At 44.5% G+C, this 18,831-nt stretch overlaps 1 protein-coding gene across 6 annotated transcripts in view; it reads left to right on the top strand.

Moving 5' to 3' along the window:
* The window catches only part of LOC100123710 (serine/threonine-protein kinase 32A), a 75,544-nt gene that overhangs the window by 37,615 nt on the left and 19,098 nt on the right, over positions 1–18,831 (top strand). For all 6 annotated transcript variants that reach the window (XM_032600496.1, XM_001607354.6, XM_003426648.5 and 3 more), the window contains 2 exons: positions 11,619–11,708; positions 16,265–16,712. In XM_032600496.1, the coding sequence (XP_032456387.1) occupies positions 11,619–11,708; positions 16,265–16,712 (538 nt within the window). The remainder of the gene's footprint in view (positions 1–11,618; positions 11,709–16,264; positions 16,713–18,831) is intronic.

Below are 18,831 nucleotides of genomic sequence, written 5' to 3'. Positions count from 1 at the left end.
TCGCGCGTATTTATCAGTCACGGATTTCCCGTGTAATCGTCGAAAATCGGAGCACTCACACGCGACTAGCTTTCGCATTCGCAGTGTTACGCCTGCCTAATTACGCGTCCATTCGGTTGTAAGCTACTGCTGTAATCGAGCTTGTTGTGCTTGCTCGCATTTGCATATGTGTTGCTCCGCAAGCTCGCAGTTTTCGACAATGGGAGAAACGTTTTAATGCAAGAGATGCGGCGTGTACGTGTGTGTAAAGCGATATCCAATCTTGACGAAGAGGATTCTCGTAAGCCGTCAATTTTCAGGTTTTATTTTTAAAAATAATTTCTTCGTACAAAACGCACTTGATTAAATCAGCGTCCACCAGCTGGCGTCTCACAATTATCTTAATGTAAACTACTACTCCCCAGCGTCGAATAAGAGATTCCACGCACACGTACCCCACCTCCATAGCTTTAATCTGGATAATGTTCATTGAGAAAAGCACATTTCCGCGTCAAATCCCTGAATGGTCCAAGCTTCAATTAAGCCGACAGAGCTTGATTACACCTCGTACACCTCACGAGAAAAGCTCCAACGTAAACACAGCCAAGAAGTTCTCTGCCTACATACATAACGTCAAGAAAACTTACACACACAAAGAAAACCGCGACTCGACGCTTTTCCAGGAAAACGTGTGTATAACGTACACATCGGATTCCTTTCAGTTCATTCAGCAGCCGCGAGACGAGTCGCTATACACATAGCTCGCGCGCGACACTGCATTCTGTCGACTTCGCGCAAGCTTTATCGCGAAAGCCAAAAAGAGAGATGGAAATGAAGCCGAGGCGTTGAAAGACGACAAAAAGATATCGGAAGCCTGTCGCGCGTCGAATCTTTTGACGTCGACGTGCGCAAAGTATTTTTGAGAGATGTATTATGGAAAGCCGGAAGCAGGTATGCGCTGATGGAAAGGACGCGTGAGTCGTCGGCAGCTTTTTTTCCAAGAGGTGACTGATGGCTCCTGGAAATGGAATTTTGTCTCTGCGGGGGGAGGACTGATACATAATCTCGGGAAAAAATATCAATCGCGTTATGGATGCGTGTGAAAAATTATGTTCTACAACGAGCACTATAGGTTTTAGGCAAAAATCACCCGCTACTCTTATCTGCGATCGACTAGAAATCATACGGTTTTCTCCGAGTCTGCCGCAATCCACTTGTATACACGTCCCAGTTCAATCCTTTGTGCATGCATGTTTCTCTTTTTTTCTCCGCCGGCTCTCTCCGCTTGAAAACGCGCTCTCTTCACGAGGGTTTTTCCAGGTCACCGATCGTGAATCCGAAAGTCGGAATCGATAATTTCGAAACGGCTTATATCTGATGTACACGACTCTCGAGACGCGTCAGCGAATGATTTTCAATTTCGCGTTTGGTACCGTTGTTAAGGGTTTGCGCGATGTTTACACCTGCTTGGTTTTCATTAGCCCGTCGTGCGCGAAGTTTCACTCGGCTCCTCCTCCTCCGGAGAAAGATAGAGTTTCTACGTTTCCGCTCGATCGAGCCTGGAAACACTTCCGACTCGCGTTCATTCCAGATCTAGAATCTGTCGGGTCGAACTAATTGATCAAACGACTTCCCATTCCTGCCCCTCTTGAGTATTTATCTGTCGTTCCATCTGAAAAATCAATGTTTGAAGTACAGAATAAACCCTCTGTTTCAGATTGTCAAACTTAGGCATGCACGTAAGCTGCTCTGAACGGTCGAAGTCGAGTGACCCATATTCGACCCATAGCTATGTACTGTACGGATACCCCTAAAGTGTGTAACGTATATTTTTCAACGGCGCACAGGAGACTCTAGTCGCGCGAAAGTTTCGAGAAAAAATATTAACCGTAGAGCCCGCTCGAATTTTTTCAGCGCCTGATTCGGTAACACGGTGTTTCAATAAATCCTGTTCGTACCTGCGGCAGAGAGACGTTAACGATTTATCGGCTGTTGTTAGTTAATTTTCAATTAAAAGCGTTGCACCGTGTATATTTTATCACGTTATAATGACGTATTATCCGATTTATTTGCGCGGAAACGTGTATTGGTTACAGATACTTTGAAAACTGATAAGTAACGAAGATTGATTATTATTAACGACCAAAAATGGTTTATTTTCAAGCTGGTTTTCGTAATTGCAAATATACAAGACAGAGGATATGGAACATCAAAGTCAGCGAATACCAAGCGCTGTAAAAAAAGGGGGTACCACAAGCACCCCTTCATCGATTTTCGGAAATTGCCCATCAAGGGCCCTGAGCGCACGTGCGATAGAGAGACGACTGCTTTTGAAATTTCAAGCATTCTTCGCGGAATTTGCGGCTACGGTAATTCGAGGAGAGACGCGGCCGTAGGAACGTTTTAATAAATTCCACCCCGTGAGCTCTCGACGCAAGCACGTGCGGGTACGCGTATATTCGATATATCGTTGTTTTTATTGGCGGAGCAGAGATTTTTTCGCGATTGAAATTTTTAAAGCGTATCAAAGACGCCCGTTTTTATGAAAGTGGGGTTAGGTAGCGCCACGTGTCAATTATACGTTTATATACCGGTAACCGTGTATATTTTTACATAGCATATTTTGATATAGTTTTAGAATTTAGTGAAAATAATTTTTCAACCTTTTTGATCCGATTTCCAAGTATTTGCTTTTTACAATTCTTTGCATTGAATTTTGCCGCTCAATCAGATATCCAGTATTCGTCTCTTCTCTGTCGAAGTATTTTAATACTGAGAATCAGAATAAAACCTCGTGGAGAAATCCGATGTTTCATTGGATATCTGAAAATCAATATTTTGATTCCTCCTACTGCGATTTTTCCGTTTCACAGAATCTTTCGAATTCAAAAAAATTTCCATTCGCATTACAGGTTTCACCCTCATTGGATAACTAGCCCGAATCCTTGAAAAAAGCAGTCATTCCGTGAAAATGGTAATTCTTTCGCCGGTATGGTAATTAGCGGTGCAGCCACACCCAAGTCCAGTGTATAAAATTACTGGCCGATACAAAGGCCAGCCTCAAAGAGCTTCTAGTGCTCGGCATATCTCATTACTCGGCTCCGCACTGGACTAAGCAGTGCGTTTGCTATCTTAATAATTGAGCGACCAGTGCTAATTATCCTTTTGAGAAAACGATGTTTCTCTTCGCTTCTTCGCTCGTGTTATTTTTCTGATGGAAAAAATTCAGATGAATAAGAAGCTTAACCGTTGAGAAATGATCTACAACATAGTATGTAGAGTGTATACGCATAGGCTAATTGAAAAAGTAACGCGCAAACTCGCATTAACAGCCGTTACAGCCTTCACTCTCTCTTACGGCATAAACGGCTAAGGCTATCGATTTAACTTCAGCGCGCATTAAACGTAGCGCGAACGCTCGCCTGCAGCTGATTTTACGTTTAATTAGCTCTCGAGTTCTCGGCAGTCAGCTGTGCGGAATCGCGCGACCAAGCTTGCCTGGCGATGAAACACAAATTTTGTGGTATCTCGGATGACGAGGCGGTGAAGGCGATAAGTGTTATATACCCGATATTTATGGAGAACTCGTTCGAGTTGGAAGTGATTTTCTTATAAAAAAGTGCAATAATTGCCAATCCAATTTTTTCTTGAGGAAATAAATAATAAATGCGCATACAGTATTAGTACCTTTGTAGAAAAAAGAAGTAAGAGTAATTGGATGGCTCATTATTCGAAAAAAAGCTCATACCGATCGATCAAAAAACAACTTCTCCAATCAGCCCATATCCTCTCAATCGAATTTTCTCCCCATTAAACACACCGGTATAAAAATCGTCGCCACCATCGCGAATTCCGTCTGAGCGCAAAGCTGCCGCCCTGTGAATAGCTCACACGTGGGCGTCCACTAGAGTCCAACATCTTACGTACATACACCAGCATCTCTCTCTCTCTCTCCCTCTCCCTCAGCTCTCCCTTTCGGACAAGCGGAGAAAAATCCGCAGAAAGGCACTAGAGCAAACAAAAACACCCACTCTTACAAACGTACGCCTACGGGAGAGAGCTTCAAAGGCATTCCATACACTTTTCACAAGGCGCCACACACATTGCATTAGGCGGACGCTCTAAAGCTTTCCCTCTACGGAGCTTTGCGGAGAGAGAGCAAAGCTGAGGGAGCGAATTTATTATTACCTTATGAAAATTCTCCAGCGCTTTTTCGACGGTCCGGTTTATTCGCGGCTCGGAATCGTCCCCGACGCGCTCCGTGTGTGAAATTTCATCTCCGTCGGCGGATCAACGGCTTTTTCCCGCGCGTATATGCGTGTCCAGAGAGGAAAAATGATTTATGCCGTGTGAGCTCTGGAACGAAATTTATAAATGCGCCGGTTAAATAAAGTATCGCAGAATTTCGCGTCAAGCTTGATTTGCAAAAGTATTTTCCTGCTGTGGAATTTTATCGAATATGGCATACTACAGTGATATATTTTTTACGATGATGTACGAATTTTTGTTTGGATTATCATGATACATCGTACATTTTCAAAAATATTCTACGCGATTTTTCAACCGCAGACGGGTAGCTCGGCTTTATCAGCTCGTATAATACAGAGAACGAAGCCGAGAGGCAAAACAAGTGGGTCGGTCGGAGACGAAAAAAAAAAGAGAAAATATAACTCAACTCTGTTTGGCTATCGACTCGCTTACGTCCTGCTGCGCTTACATCCGTTCAGCTCCACGTGTGCGTGGGTGTATGTGTGTGGCATACAAGACTTGGGTTTGACGGCCCGTGGTATCGCAGCCGGTTCCGCGGTATATCTTTAATAAAAATCTCTGGCCATGTCTCGAGAAGCTTGAGGAGTACAAGCCGCCGTCAAAGTTTTGATTATACAACGAGCCGTATCGGGGCTAGATCTCTCATGCTGATTTCGACTTTGCGCTAATTAAGCTGTCGGCTCGTGATGGAAGGAGCTTCGCGCGTAATATATGTTCAGGGTTGAGAAGGAGAGAATTTTTTTCAAGCCAGCTTGAATATTTATTTATAAGGTATTATTTGTAAAAGTTACGAACGCATACGAAATCTGAGATTTTCAGCGAGCTTTACAAACAAACACGACGAAAATCCATTATCCCTGGACTCGAAAGCTTCGAGAAAAAATCCGGCGCAAAATTCAAATCCGCTGCGGAAATTTCGAGGCGACGATGACCAGCCGATATAATCCCAGTGAATGCAAGCTCTCATTAAAATAATTACGAATAACACAAAAGCGTCCAATTAAAAGCCCAGCATCAGCGTCAGCATAAAAAATCAGAGCAGAAGCCTCAGCCTGTACAGTCCTTGGACGAAAAATCTGTCGATGAAAACAAAAAAAAAAGAAGAATCAGGTTAACAATCCGGAACCGAGGGCCCTTTTCACCTGGCCATTGTTACCATCAGGTACACCCTCGACTGCACGTATAAGCCCGCCGAGAGAGAGAGAGAGAGAGAGAGAGAGAGAGAGAGAGAGAGAGAGAGAGAGAGAGAGAGAGAGAGAGAGAGAGAGAGCATAGCGATACACTCGGCCGGAATTAGCGAGAGCTAAGAGCCGCTGCGGGAGGAGGACAATGAGAAAAGGCTACCGCTCCACTGGGAGCAATATGAAGGAGGTTAAGGTGCTTATTGACAATCCAATTCTCGAGAATGAGCTAACACTCTTTCTCATTCTTGCGCTCTTGGGCCGCTGGCCTTCTCTCTTTTCTCTTTTAATTATAACGAGGCCATCCTCTTATGGAAATGAGTATTGTCGAGAGGAGAACATTAGCGATTCGAGAGGTAGCGTATAATATATACGTTGTGAAATTCGAGCTTACGTGCGCAGAGCAAAAAGTCCATTGAGAAAAAAATTCGGCGCTGTATTTACACGCGTCAAGGGCTGAATATTTCACGGGGAGTAAGCTAGACGCGCGGAGTAAATAAATAGTGATCGGTTATTCGGGAGCTTCGACATTTGAAATTTTAATGCGCCCTACATCCATGCGCGGCGATACTAGCGAAGTGAAACGAAACGCGATTGATGCATCGGAACCGAAAAAATAGACAACAGTACTCGCGAAGAATAAAATAAAATAAAAAGTAGAATAAGAAAGTCATATCTCGATCCGCACGACGCGACAACAAGCTTTTCGAAAGAGCAAACGGTGGAGAGGGGGGGGGGGGATAAAACCTTGTCGCCGTCATTGTGTTCTCTGTGTCGGTTATACGTGCATCAGCAGGAGACCCGGCTGTAAGATGAACTTTTATTGCAACGCGATATACTCGTGGCCGGCGGCTATAGCCCACCACGCAGAGAAAGTCTTGATTCTTATACGCCCGTGCGCCACGAGATAAGCGCCATACACTCGCTCACTCGACTGCTGCTGCTGCTGCTGACGAAGAGATGTAAGAGAGAGAAGATGGATCGACGGGGATTTTCTCCTCCGCGCTTCGACGTTCTCCAGGAGCACTTTCGTTCTGATTTGCTTTTTTCGCGCGGATATAGAGCGTAATCGTTTGATTGATTTCGCGGGAGTTTTTGAATTTCCCGCGCACACGTGACTTTAAAATTTTCTCGTAGGAGAGTGTTTCAGTCGAATCGAAAATTCTGCCTCCATCGCCTCGATAATTCAGACGTTCTCGGAGTCACGCTTACACTTTGTGCGCAAGCACACACGTGGCCGCTGCGAAGGTGGAAGCTCGCGTTTAACCGCCCTCGAACGTCTGAGTGTATGTTGTAAACGGTAAAGCAGACGTATACCTATACTGCGCGAGAACAACTTTTGAATCATTGAATATACGCAACTTCGAGAGATGGAAGAAAAATTGCGTTATAAATTCCTCGAAGCGGAAGTGAGATTGTAACTTTTCGCAAGCTCGAGATACCTGGAATATAATGTTGTTCAACTTTGTTGGTGATTCGACGTTTAACTAACAACATTTCTCCGAACTCGCGGATTAAGTCAATAACGACAATACGCACTTTTTTCTCTCATTTACTTACACTGTGTAAAAAAGCGTATAAAAAAGCGTATTATACATCATTGATAACGAGGTCAAATCCGGAAACGAAGAAACAGACGTCTTAAACGCCATACCTCCACCGCCTTTAGGTAGATCCGATTCCTAGGTTTTAACGAGATACGTTTTTACTTCCGAGAAAACTACGCAGTCTATACCTCCGTGACTACGTAAATTAAATACTCGGTTGGAATTACCAACGAAACATCTGCAAACACAGGCTTTGCAGCCGCTTTTCCCATCTGTCTACATCAAGCGCGTCTTATTTTAAAAATACGTTTCTATATTTTGGAGAAACATAAACTCGTGTCCTACTTCTCTTTTTAATCCATCTCGAAATTTTCGCTTTCCCACGTATAGGTCGTTAATTACGAGCTCGTAAATCACACCGGCATGGCTTATACATCTACGCGCACTTTTACGAGGAAATTATATAGATATACCTATTGTTTCACGCCGTCAAAGCTAGCGAACGATTGTCCGAGAGCTTCGTGGCGACAACGAGAGAATCGTTGTCGGGCGAACGATTCAAATTCGTTGGAGATTTTTAATTGCTAACGAGTGGACATTTTTTTTTTGCTCGGATCGATGTGCGCTAACTAATCGAACGAAATTTCGATGCTTTATTTTACTCTGAAAAAATCTGTCGTCCGACTATTCATACGCCTCTACCACTGGCACACCAACGATAAATCTCGCATCAAACGCAAGCAAAGCCAAACCGCATAAATTTCGAGAATTTGTCATATTGTTTAGCGTAAATACATATACATCTCTCTCGTTTTACGAGGCTCGCTTATCGATTTTCGCGTTAAAATTACGGCCTAAGCACATACGCTCGCTCGCGTGCATCAGTCGAATTGCCCCGACTTTGTAGCCGTCGCTTGCACATAACCGCCCGCGGAATTATCGCTCGGAGACAAGCTATTCGTTACACCGCAAGCTCGTACATCAGCTTTTGTTCTATGCGCCAAACACGACTCTCGAATTTTCGTTTGCGGCAAACGCGCGTCAAACCCCGCGACGACAAGAGACAAGTAATAATTCGAGTTCGACGATGCGCTTGTGCGGTTAATGCGGTCGTGATGAGGCGACGGATTGGATTCACTAATTAATATTTGATTGACTATTGACGAGCGAACACACGCACCGATGCTTATATAATAATGTGTCTATACGTGTATGACAGCAAAGAGGAGTTTGTATAAAAATGGCGATATTCCCGACCACGTGTGCAAATATACATACGTACGTATATAATAAAAGTGCAGAGAGACTTTTTTAATGCTCATATACGTGGGAGTGACAGAAAGAGGCGAAATATTGACTTGTATAAATGCTGCTGGAAATGTAAGCGCAGCTTTTATTTTTAAAATATATTCTCTTCGGCGTTATTGTGTATTCAAGAGCCTGCAGTGTCATAAATAAAGCGTCGAATATAAACGTACGCGAGGATTAAAGTGTTATATGTTCAAATATTAACCTTAAATTCTTGAACACAATCTTATCATTGTGTTTCATATTTTCATATTTTCATATTTTTACGCTCTTACAATTTACATAAGTGCAAAGATAGATTAAAAAAATTGTACGACAATACACCGACTCAAAAAGCGCGTGTCAACAAACTGAAATTAAAAAAATCGCGGTATACTCCTTTTGTTTTCATTCCACAGCACAGAGAAAGCGAGCGAGTACAGCATCAAAATGTTCCTTGTTTATTCGCGTGTTTGCGGTATATTTGCAGGGTTACAACGTAAAATAACATATCATACATTCAGCCTTTTATTTCGCTCCTTATATATTAAACGTAACTTAAATATGCGTTTAATATAATAGAAGTCAAAAATAAACCCTCTCCATACGACTGCGTATATTCGTCGCTGCAGGGGTAACCCAATCGCCGCAGCGAACAATACCGTCGTTGCGGAATAATGACGTCATCATTATAAATTCACTCTAATACGTGATCGTTACATAGAAATATAAATTACGCAACGATACGTACTTCCGTCACGTAATGCTTATAACTCACCTGTGCTTCTCTGACGTAATTCGTTCAACTTTCTCGCAGCAGCTGCAAACTAAAAGTTATTATTTTTTCCTTCGATATATTACCACTCAAAGCACCTAAAACAATATACGACGAAGTTATCGTAATCGCAGGAGTGAGCGTCACGAGGTCTTCATTAAAATTTCATCTCTTCGTTATTACAAGAGAGAGAGAGAGGGATCGTTTGATAATTAAGCGCAGCTGCCTCTCTCCTATCACCGCAAACTTATCCATTATTTGGAATTCGCGAGCTGCGTCAATAAGCTCGTCGTCGGCGGCGAAACCGTCAATGAATAAATTAATTTCGCGCCCCGCATATGAATAAATCCAATCGCGCACTTATACCCTCAAGCGCTACGACTCCTGCATACGAACCGACGAATCACGAGCTTTACACGTGTGAATAGAGAGTAGGTCTTTTGAAAAGCTTTCAGTGCAGAGATACCCAAGGAAGAGCTATAACGAGGGATGAAAATCGATGGGAGATCGGGAAATCGTATTATATCTCGTGGCAATCGAGACAAACAATCAGAGGGGTGTATTATAGAGCTGCGTCAAAAGCAGATATGTAGGTGTATAGAGATAAATAGCCGGACCGAGAGATCGCGGCGGTGTTGAATTATGCAGAGGCAATCTTGCCACTCAAACAGCTCGAGGCTCCTGCTTTTTCGAGGAGTGATCGCTGGAGAGCTCTTTCTTTCTCTCTCTCTCTCTCTCTCTCTCTCTCTCTCTCTCTCTCTCTCTCTCTCTCTCTCTCTCTCTCTCTCTCTCTCTCTCTCTCTCTCTCTGCGCGAGTGGCGTAATGATCGCGAGCTATTTAGTTTTTGCGGCGTGTGATGTATATATAAAGGGAAGCGATAACGCCGTTTTTATACGGAGATCGAATTTTTATATCGCACGTCTTTGTTTAGCGGAAGAATAGCGAAATTTATCATCCTTACAGCTGAAGCGCGATAATCACGCTGTCAAACTTTGTCCCAAGTCTCTCTCTCTCTCTCTCTCTCTCTCTGGCGAAACTATTCCGCGCAAAAAGTTTCTAGCACTTCGCGTCTCTCCTCCGCACTATAGAGCTGCTATCTTTTCCTTTCCAACAATGGCTCCTCCGCCTAGTGTATTCATAAATACACGCGTCTTACGTAAACGCTTCTCTGGGAAAGCGTCGCCGAGATTTTGATAACCTACTTTCATCCGCATATTCCCCGTGAAATGTACGTGTTTCTCTCTATATTTAAAAAAAAAAATATTCCTTCTCATATACTCGGCGTCGCTCGTCGGGTATACGCGTCTATAGAGAAGACCGTTTGAAGATCGGAAATTGGGTTATCTCGGGCCGTAAACAAGAAACGTCTCGTCGTAGACCGATGAAGACGCGATTTCTGCATCGAAGCGCTGTTAAATTCTCCGCCGCGTCTTCTTCCCTCTTGTGGATGCGAAAAATGAAAATACCCCGTAAAGATTGCGCTCTCCGATATCGCGAGCAAGCGAGCTCAAAGAAGGTCGAAAGGTTTTATGGGACGAAAGACGCGGGATTTTCTGATATAGATGCACTAAACTGCGACGAAAAATGACTTTGACGCGCTCGTGACTCAAAATTCGCTTGTTTATTCGTCTTTTACTGCGCTCCTACTGTGTATACACTTGCCGGAGAGAGAAATCTTTACGAGCTGCGCGTTTATAATGCTGTGGGGGGAGGGTCCGCTCTTATCTCTCGATCTTCTCGCTATTTCGCTTCCCGCGGAATAATTCAGAAATTTCATCCCGGAATAACGCGTTTCACCTTTCTCGACTCTCTCCTCGCCGTTAATTTCGGCGCGTATTCCCCCGCTCTGACAATAATCCCGTGAGAGGGCCTTTTTCCGCGAAAAAATCGCGAAAAACGCCTAGAGCCAATTGAATTATAAAAAGCCTTTCAAGTCTCTCGCATAGTATCGCTCTCTCTCTCTCGCGCGCATTTAGTTTTCAAATGGACGAGGAATTTTTGCGCCGACCGAAGGGATCGTTATTAAGTTTAACGGGGCTGAATTTTCCGAGGGAAAAAGCGCAGATTAAGACGAGCCGCGAGGGATGTCCTTTTTACCGGGGATTAATCGGGAAGTATAAATTCTATGAAAGTTTAACTGCGCGAGCGCGCGTGACCTGATGAAATATAATAACCGCGAGTTTAAAAATTTCGCGTATTGTCCGTCGGTTTAATTTTGGTCGGGTGATTCACGGCAGATTGGGGAGCGAATTGTTCTCGTGTTTACCGAGCGGAATTGTTTTGTTATGCCGCTGACATAATTGAAAAATCGTGCACGCAAAAGTATTTCAAACGAATGCGCCCAATCGTGTGCGGTATAAATTTTTATTCAATTAAACGGCGCCGCGGAAAATGCAATTATTTCCACGTGCCTCGCTCGTTTATTTTCAAGCGTCGAGAAGCTTATAGCGTTTCAATTGAACATTTATTCGACGTTCGCTATTTTAATTATCCTATATAAGTTAAAATATTTTAACTATTATTTGATCGTTGATTATAAAAAAAATAAAGATTAAAATTACGACGCTCTCCTGTTGCAGGCCACGCCCACGTGACAGACTTCAACATCGCAGCGACCCTGGAAGGCGACCAGCTGGCCACTTCGATGTCCGGCACGAAGCCCTACATGGGTCAGTATTAACACTTGGCAGCTACATTCTGATAATAATTGCGTCTACGTGTACGAAACAAGCCGATGAGAGAAGACAATCGCTCGTCGCTGCTCCTGCGCGATGTCAACGCCGCCGGGCGCTTCTGACGGAGAGGAGTGGGGGTAGATGCCGGGGTCACGTGCCATAGAATCTAATCGCGCCCGTCCGGGCTTCCAATTCGATTACACAGCCCCAATGACGAGGACGACGTCCATTCAAGCCGCTCGCTCCGAGGCTTAGGAAGGGATTATTCGGCTGATTAGTATTACGCGTCAGACTGGATTATACGACGCTTTCATGGCTTCTTCAACGTTCGATCGATCTAATTAGTCGACCTTTTTCTCTCGTGTTAAAGACATAGACGACGACGACTATGGTCAAGTTCGCGTCTTCCCTCTGTATCTCGACGCTGTAAAATCCAAGAGCAGCAGCTCGCCTCCTCGTTTTACCCGCGGCCCAATTTCCATCTTCGGTTTCTCTCCTTTGCAGCGCGCCGCTGTCAGTCAGGAGAAGCCGCAGAGCCACTCCCTCCTTCCTCAGCGAGTTTATCATTTCGCCCTGTGTTTATCCAGCGACGAAATCCACTCGTTCGAGGTAACAAGCTGTCTTTTGTGCTCTCGTCTCCTTTGTTGTCTTATACATTCGCATTTTTCCTCTTTGGGCGGAGAGATTTTGCTTGAAAAGCGACTGTTTTTATTCCGTCGCCTTTAAGAACAGCAATAGCCGTTACTCGATTCGTCTGCGGCGCTTAGCTCGAGCTTACTCTTCTCTATCCCTTTAATCTCTCTCGCTCATTTTGTCTTTATTTCGCACTTCGCTTCGTCTTCCGCCGACGCTTGTTTCTGAGCTCGTACTTCGTTTTAATTGTTCGCAAATTTTATACCATTAATACATATCTGTCTCACGACGACGATACAGTCGGCACAGATGTCAATTGTCATGCGGACCTCTGCTCCTTTTAGTCGAGCGGATAAGTCTGCAGCTGTATGCGAAGGAATGTTATTGGATTTCAGTTATACAGTCTTTGATGCAGCCGACGCTGAATTTCATTGCTGACCCACTGGGAAGGACGGACCTCGATTACTCGAGCCGCCGCTCGAGAGACTTCTGATCTTGCCCCTCACCTATGTCTCTCTCTCTCTCTCTCTCTCTCTCTCTCTCTCTCTCTCTCTCTCTCTCTCTCTCTCTTATACGTCGTCTCGCGGCTAAAGTCACGTGTGCGTGACGTGACGTCGTTGGGAAAAGAAGCAGGATACGCGCGGTTTATGAAACGCCGCTTGCATTCCTCTCTCGGCGCGTAATTTGAAAGGAAAGGCCGTCGGAGCGAATATAATCTCTGATTACAATGCGGAAAATAAGTCGCGCAGCGCGGCAAACGAGTAATCGGAAAGTTTTTGATAAACAAAGGAGCGATGAAGCAGGTCAAACTTCAAGCGAAGGAGAAGAAAGACCGCTTCGCTCCTCTCTTTTTCTTCTTCGAGAGTGCGCACGGCCTGCGCGAGCTTTTGTACTTCTTGTACTCGAGTTTTACGAGGTCGAGAATTATGTTTTAATGACTCTCCGCCAGCTTCGCTCCTCGACTTTTGACTCGCGCGTGCGTAAACGCACCTTGTAAACGAATCGCGCAAAATGTGCGTTCGCCGCGCATACTTACATCGGCAAAAACGGCAAAGCAGCAGAGACGTATACGCGAGGATTCGAGTAATTAAATTTCGCCCACCCAAGTGCACTGCGTGTCTCGTAGTACGTAAAGAGCTTTTGTGCTTGCGAGCGGCGCGCAAAACATATTACACACATGGCAGGGCAGGGATGCATGCGTGACACATAATATTATGCTTCATTATATCGTAAACCTCGTTTACATACTCAGATGGCGCTTCGGAAGCGAGAGAGTTCGTTAATTCATCGTGTAAGCTCTGTTGGCAGACAATCGCGTTTGTAAATTCCGCGCTGCAAATATTGCGCTCTTGCTTTGCAATATACGATTTGAGGTTTGTACAGCATTATAACGTTCGCAATTTCCACGAGTTCCCCCTGAGGTCGTTATGTGCTTGCAAGCACAGGCGGATTCAGGACTTAAACTTTTGACAAGGAATGCACAATTTATATTCGCGTCCCGGCAATTCGACGAATTCTGCTGTAGCGCGTCGAACAATTCGCGTTGCTTACGGGAGCTTGCATAATTAAGCTCGATATTTTGCCGGAGCGCGCGCGCGGCGGAGAGATAATCGATCAAAGCAACTTGGACGAATTTCGCGAGCCCGACAGGCGTCACGCGCAATCATGCGTGAAACAACTGGGGCACGAGTGTGTATATATCTTCGTCTTTTGCGGCTCTCTCCCTGCGCTTATTGCGAAAATTTAGCGTCGCGTCGCAATATTTTTGCTGAAATGAAAATACTTTTCAAATTTCCGAGCCAACGTATATAGTTATAACAAGGGAGAGTTTTAATACGCGCCATTTTGATACGCGCCGACGGACCGTCCTACGTATTTATGGTAATAGCGGCGCGGAAGAAGTCCGGAGCTTTCGAATTAAATTATTCGTCTGTTTATGCATATTTTTCCGCATAATGAGTCGAGCAATTAAGCCAGACGTCTCTTTCATTAAAATGCGTGATGATGCGCTGCACGCAAGGGAAATTATTCGACGTTTACTCAGAACTCATCGCGTGTTCATCGGACCAAAAAGAACTCAAGAAAGCTCTTATGTGCTTTCGATCATTCCGGCACAAGTCTCGCTTCATCGTGGATTTCTGATGAATCAGCACTTCGCGCCGCAGCTCGTACGGATATATAAATAAGGCGTTTCCTCGTCCGAGGGGGTTTAGGGGTGCCCTCGGTCAATAAAGACGAATTCCAATTACACGTACCATTTGCTCCGGGACAATCAGTAGGATCGATAAGATTATTAACACTCGGGAGCTCGCTTTTCTCGAGATTTTCGAGAAAACGTCCGCTAAGCGGAGAAAAGCGCCGGAGGCTGTTGGTATCAAAGCGAGCTTTCCGCCCCCCGAGAAAGAGAGGAAACGATTTTTTAATAACACCGCGCGCACACGTCTCGGGAATGTACACACAGAAAAGCTCTCGAATTGCATAAAAAATGTCTGAATTACCTCCGCGTGACTGTATTCGTAATAAGCGAAGCTTTAGAACTGGGACGATTGAAGTGGGGACAAAAAAAGAAGCTATGTCCGCAGGAAATAGTTAGAACGGCAGTGTATGAGGGAGGATTGTTTGTCATTGGGAAGAATTTTCCACATCTTTGTTGTTGTTTCTGCGGGAAGAGGGTTGGACAATATTTCCAGTATATGAGACGAACCGAACGGTTAATCAAGAATGTATAGAAAAAATAAACACGTTGAGGGTGTATCGATATTATGAAGGAATGTATACAGGGGCTGTGTTTTCTCTTCGAAGACAGAGTAAGTCTGAAAAAGCAAACGCAGACGCAAAGCTACTAAGACTCTTTCAACGAATGAAATTTTTTTAATTTATCGATGCAATTCGTAACGATGTAAAAGCTATTGTTCGATGATCAGACGCTGTGAAGAAGAATCCGAACAATGGCGTGAAAATCCAAAGAAAAGCAGCGCAAGCAAGTTGCCGTTCAATTGTTATATGAAATCACGATGTGACATTACCTTTGTCGCTTGACTTCTCTTTTGTTGTCCTCGACAAAGACGTTTTTAATTGAGAAAAGTCAATTTATATCGCGAGACAAAGGTCGAGATAATGATGAAACGGTGAAACGCGCGACGTGCGAACTTGTTTTTCGGGACTGATAAAAATCTTTTTATTTTTCAAGTACAAACGAAAAGCAGAAAACCGATTGAAAAAACGAAAGCTTCTGAATATCTCCCAATCGGTTGGCTCTCGATACCGATGACACATCAATCGCTCGATGAGGAAAAATGAAAGCTCAATGCTATCTGTAATCTGATAAAAAAACGCAGCTTGTTGCCGGCTCGTTCGACAACCACTGGCAGCTCAATCAATCACCATTATTGACTTTATACACGTTAACCTGCACCTCAAAAAAAAAAGACTTTCGACGTTAACCGTAATTCCCTTGTACAGAATCCTCGTAACTTTTTTTCTCGTCGCTTAGTATTCTGCGTATCGGAAGGCTATACGTTTTCAATTAGCTCTCGGCGTAAGCTCTTTTGTATTACCGATTCCATCCACGCCTCGTTCAATTCCAGCCCTTACTCTTAATTAATCAGGCTAATCCACGGCCTCCTGTGTAATTACTCACGCGACATGCCGGAAGCATTAGCAACACAATGTAACACGCGGCTCCTGCAAGCTCTCTCGAGGCCATATAAAATTTTCAATCCTGAGGAGGATTGACTTTTTCAGGAGATGAAATTCGCGGAGCAAATCGAAATAGGATTGGCTGCTCGCTGAAAGCTCGTATAGTTATAATAGAATTGCCGTGTTTTATTTAAAAATAATTTATTTTTCAAATATTAAAAAAAAAAATTAATAACGTTTTTTAACCAAAAAATGCCCGTCTGCTTAACAAATTTCAGCGCCGGAGGTCTACAAGTGCTCTTGCGAGGAATACGGCGTGATGGGTTACGGCTTCGCGGTGGACTGGTGGAGTCTGGGCGTCTTAGCCTGGGAGACCCTCGAGGGATCCCGGCCATTCGCCGTCCACGCCTCGACGACGCACCGCGAGGCTCTGGCCCTCCTGAGCGAACGTCCGGAGCCCCAATCCCGCTGGAGCCGAGGTTTTCGCGAGCTGGTCGATCGACTCCTGGCCATCGAACCTCTCGAGCGTTGTTCCTGCCTCAAGGAGCTCAAGCTCCTCTCCGCCATGTCGAAGCTCGACTTCGAGGCTGTACTGGGCAAACGAGTGAAACCGACCTTCACACCGCCCAAGGACCATCTCAACTGCGATCCCACCTTCGAACTCGAGGAGATGATCGTGGAGACGAAGCCGCTGCACAAGAAGAAGAAGAGACTCGCCAAGCAGAGGTCAGAGGCTTTTTTTTTAATGCTTGTACGCGCGAGAGCACTTTTAGAGCCGCGAGTTTACGGGTCGTTTTAGCGAGCTTTTTTTCATTTTCTTGCGAGCATTACTTTAAGCAACTGCGCTGATATACCGAATGCGTGTATGGATGTATTTTGTTGTTGTTGTTGTTATTTCGGCCTTTTATTTTAGCTTGCGGAGAGGCTCGCAGACAGCCTTTCACGGGAACGCCTCAATGGCCAGGTCTTTACAAACCACCTCGACTCTCGCACAATGTTTCATTCGTTAGCCTAAGTGTGCCTTTCTCCAGGCGTGCACCCCCCCCCCCCCCCATTCAATATACGAGTTCTCTACTGGCGAATGATACGTCTTGTTGCTCCGTCTCTCTTGAGAGAGAAAACGCTCTCGACTTTTTCTCCGAGAAGCAGGAAAAAGACTGGAACTAATTTGAAAAGTCAATTACAAGTAGCTTTTCTTTTTTTTTTCTCTCTCTCTCTCTCTCTTTCCGTTTTGCAAAAAAAAAAGAAAACAAGTTTGTACGATATTCTCGTCTCGGCATTGATTTTCCAGCGGGATAAATTCGTCGCCTAATTGCCTCGTTTTTATTTATGAGCCGCTTTCTCGCGCGGCAAAGTTGAAAAGTACTCCCCTACAAGGGGGGGAAACTCGAGCGGTTAATGGATTTTATTAGAGTACACACGGACATGAGCGCGGCGCACTACTTACTGGCTTAAGGAAATTTAAAGTAGAGGAAAGTTCCGGCGCACTACTCCGACGCCTCGTGGCTAAATTAAAACTTTCGAGTGCGTATGTATATGCATGCGGCCGGCTATCGCCGTGGAAGTGATTAATGAAAAACGTCGCGAGACTGACTGGAATTTCGTATATAGCGCTTGTGTGTGAGTGTTAATAATAGAAGGCGGAGGAGGGACACATTTTGCTCGAGATATTCCGTATAAAGTAAGCGTTTTTAATTATCGCGCGTATCCATATTGATATACGAGTGCATTGATATCATTATTTTTAATTGAAGTAATTACGAAAACGCGACGACACGTACGTACACTCGACATACTTACGGCTAGCGCATCCGTTGGATAGCTTTCAAGCGTCGTCGTGTGCGTTTTATGCAATCTTCACCGCATTCGGTTAGCGCTTACGTTTTCGGCTTGATTTACAACGAAAATTTTTACAGCTTGGAAAATATTTACGACACAGAAGAGTCCGCGCAAAGCTTTAAGATAACTTTGCGACGCTTTCATAAAGGATTTCGATTCCATTGCGAGAGACTGCAAAGTTCGATGGAAAAGCATTTACAGCCTGTATACTCGCTGCGGCTTAAAACGACAAAACTGAATCGCAATCGTTATATATCAAGAGTCGGAGATACAGCGAGTTGCATAAAAGTATTATCTCTCGGGTCCCATGAATGTCCCGACGACGAACTCATGATTCAAGTGCGCTGCCACGTCGTGTGGTTCTGTAAAAAATTCTTGGATTCCGTCATGAATATTCATCTCCCCGCTAACAATGAAACGTTTTATGAAAAAAAAAATTTCCTCGCGCGGAGGCGAAAAATACGGAGTATGCGCGGTATAGATATGGATCGTGCGCGCGTTTTCTAATAAAAAATAAAACGACGGCCCGTGAATCCGCGCAATATGGCACCGGCAGCGTTTTCTCTTTTTCTATGTATTCTTCCGTATTATGCCGTTATTATGATGGCTTGGAAAATGTGCAATTTTTCGACAGATAGAATTGGGTGATGTACGCTGATGCGCTGACGAAAAATGTAGTAGTTAGCGTTAATACGCGTTAGCACTGTCACGGACGCCGCCGCATCTTATATGCTGAATACGTAGCTGTGCTAGTCTGCTGCGTGTGCATGGGCCTAGCGTAGAGAACGCGGAGGGGGGGGGGTTGTCGTTATTTAAACCAACATAATTTTTCGCACAATTACTACCAATTTTGCAAAACCCAAGGCATTTTTAGAATCCGCAATGAAATTGCAAACGCTTCATGCTATACGTACGCAGCGTTCGTGTCTCGAACGACGCGGTCCGGATTAGCCTACGGATTTTCCTCATTAGGGTGGATTATAAGTCTTCCGCATCGAGAAAACAA

Source organism: Nasonia vitripennis, chromosome 5, assembly GCF_009193385.2.
Source record: "Nasonia vitripennis strain AsymCx chromosome 5, Nvit_psr_1.1, whole genome shotgun sequence".
Classification (NCBI taxonomy): Eukaryota; Metazoa; Arthropoda; class Insecta; order Hymenoptera; family Pteromalidae; genus Nasonia; species Nasonia vitripennis.
Note: the sequence above shows the minus strand (reverse complement) of the source record. Positions and strands in the feature narration are given on the sequence as shown.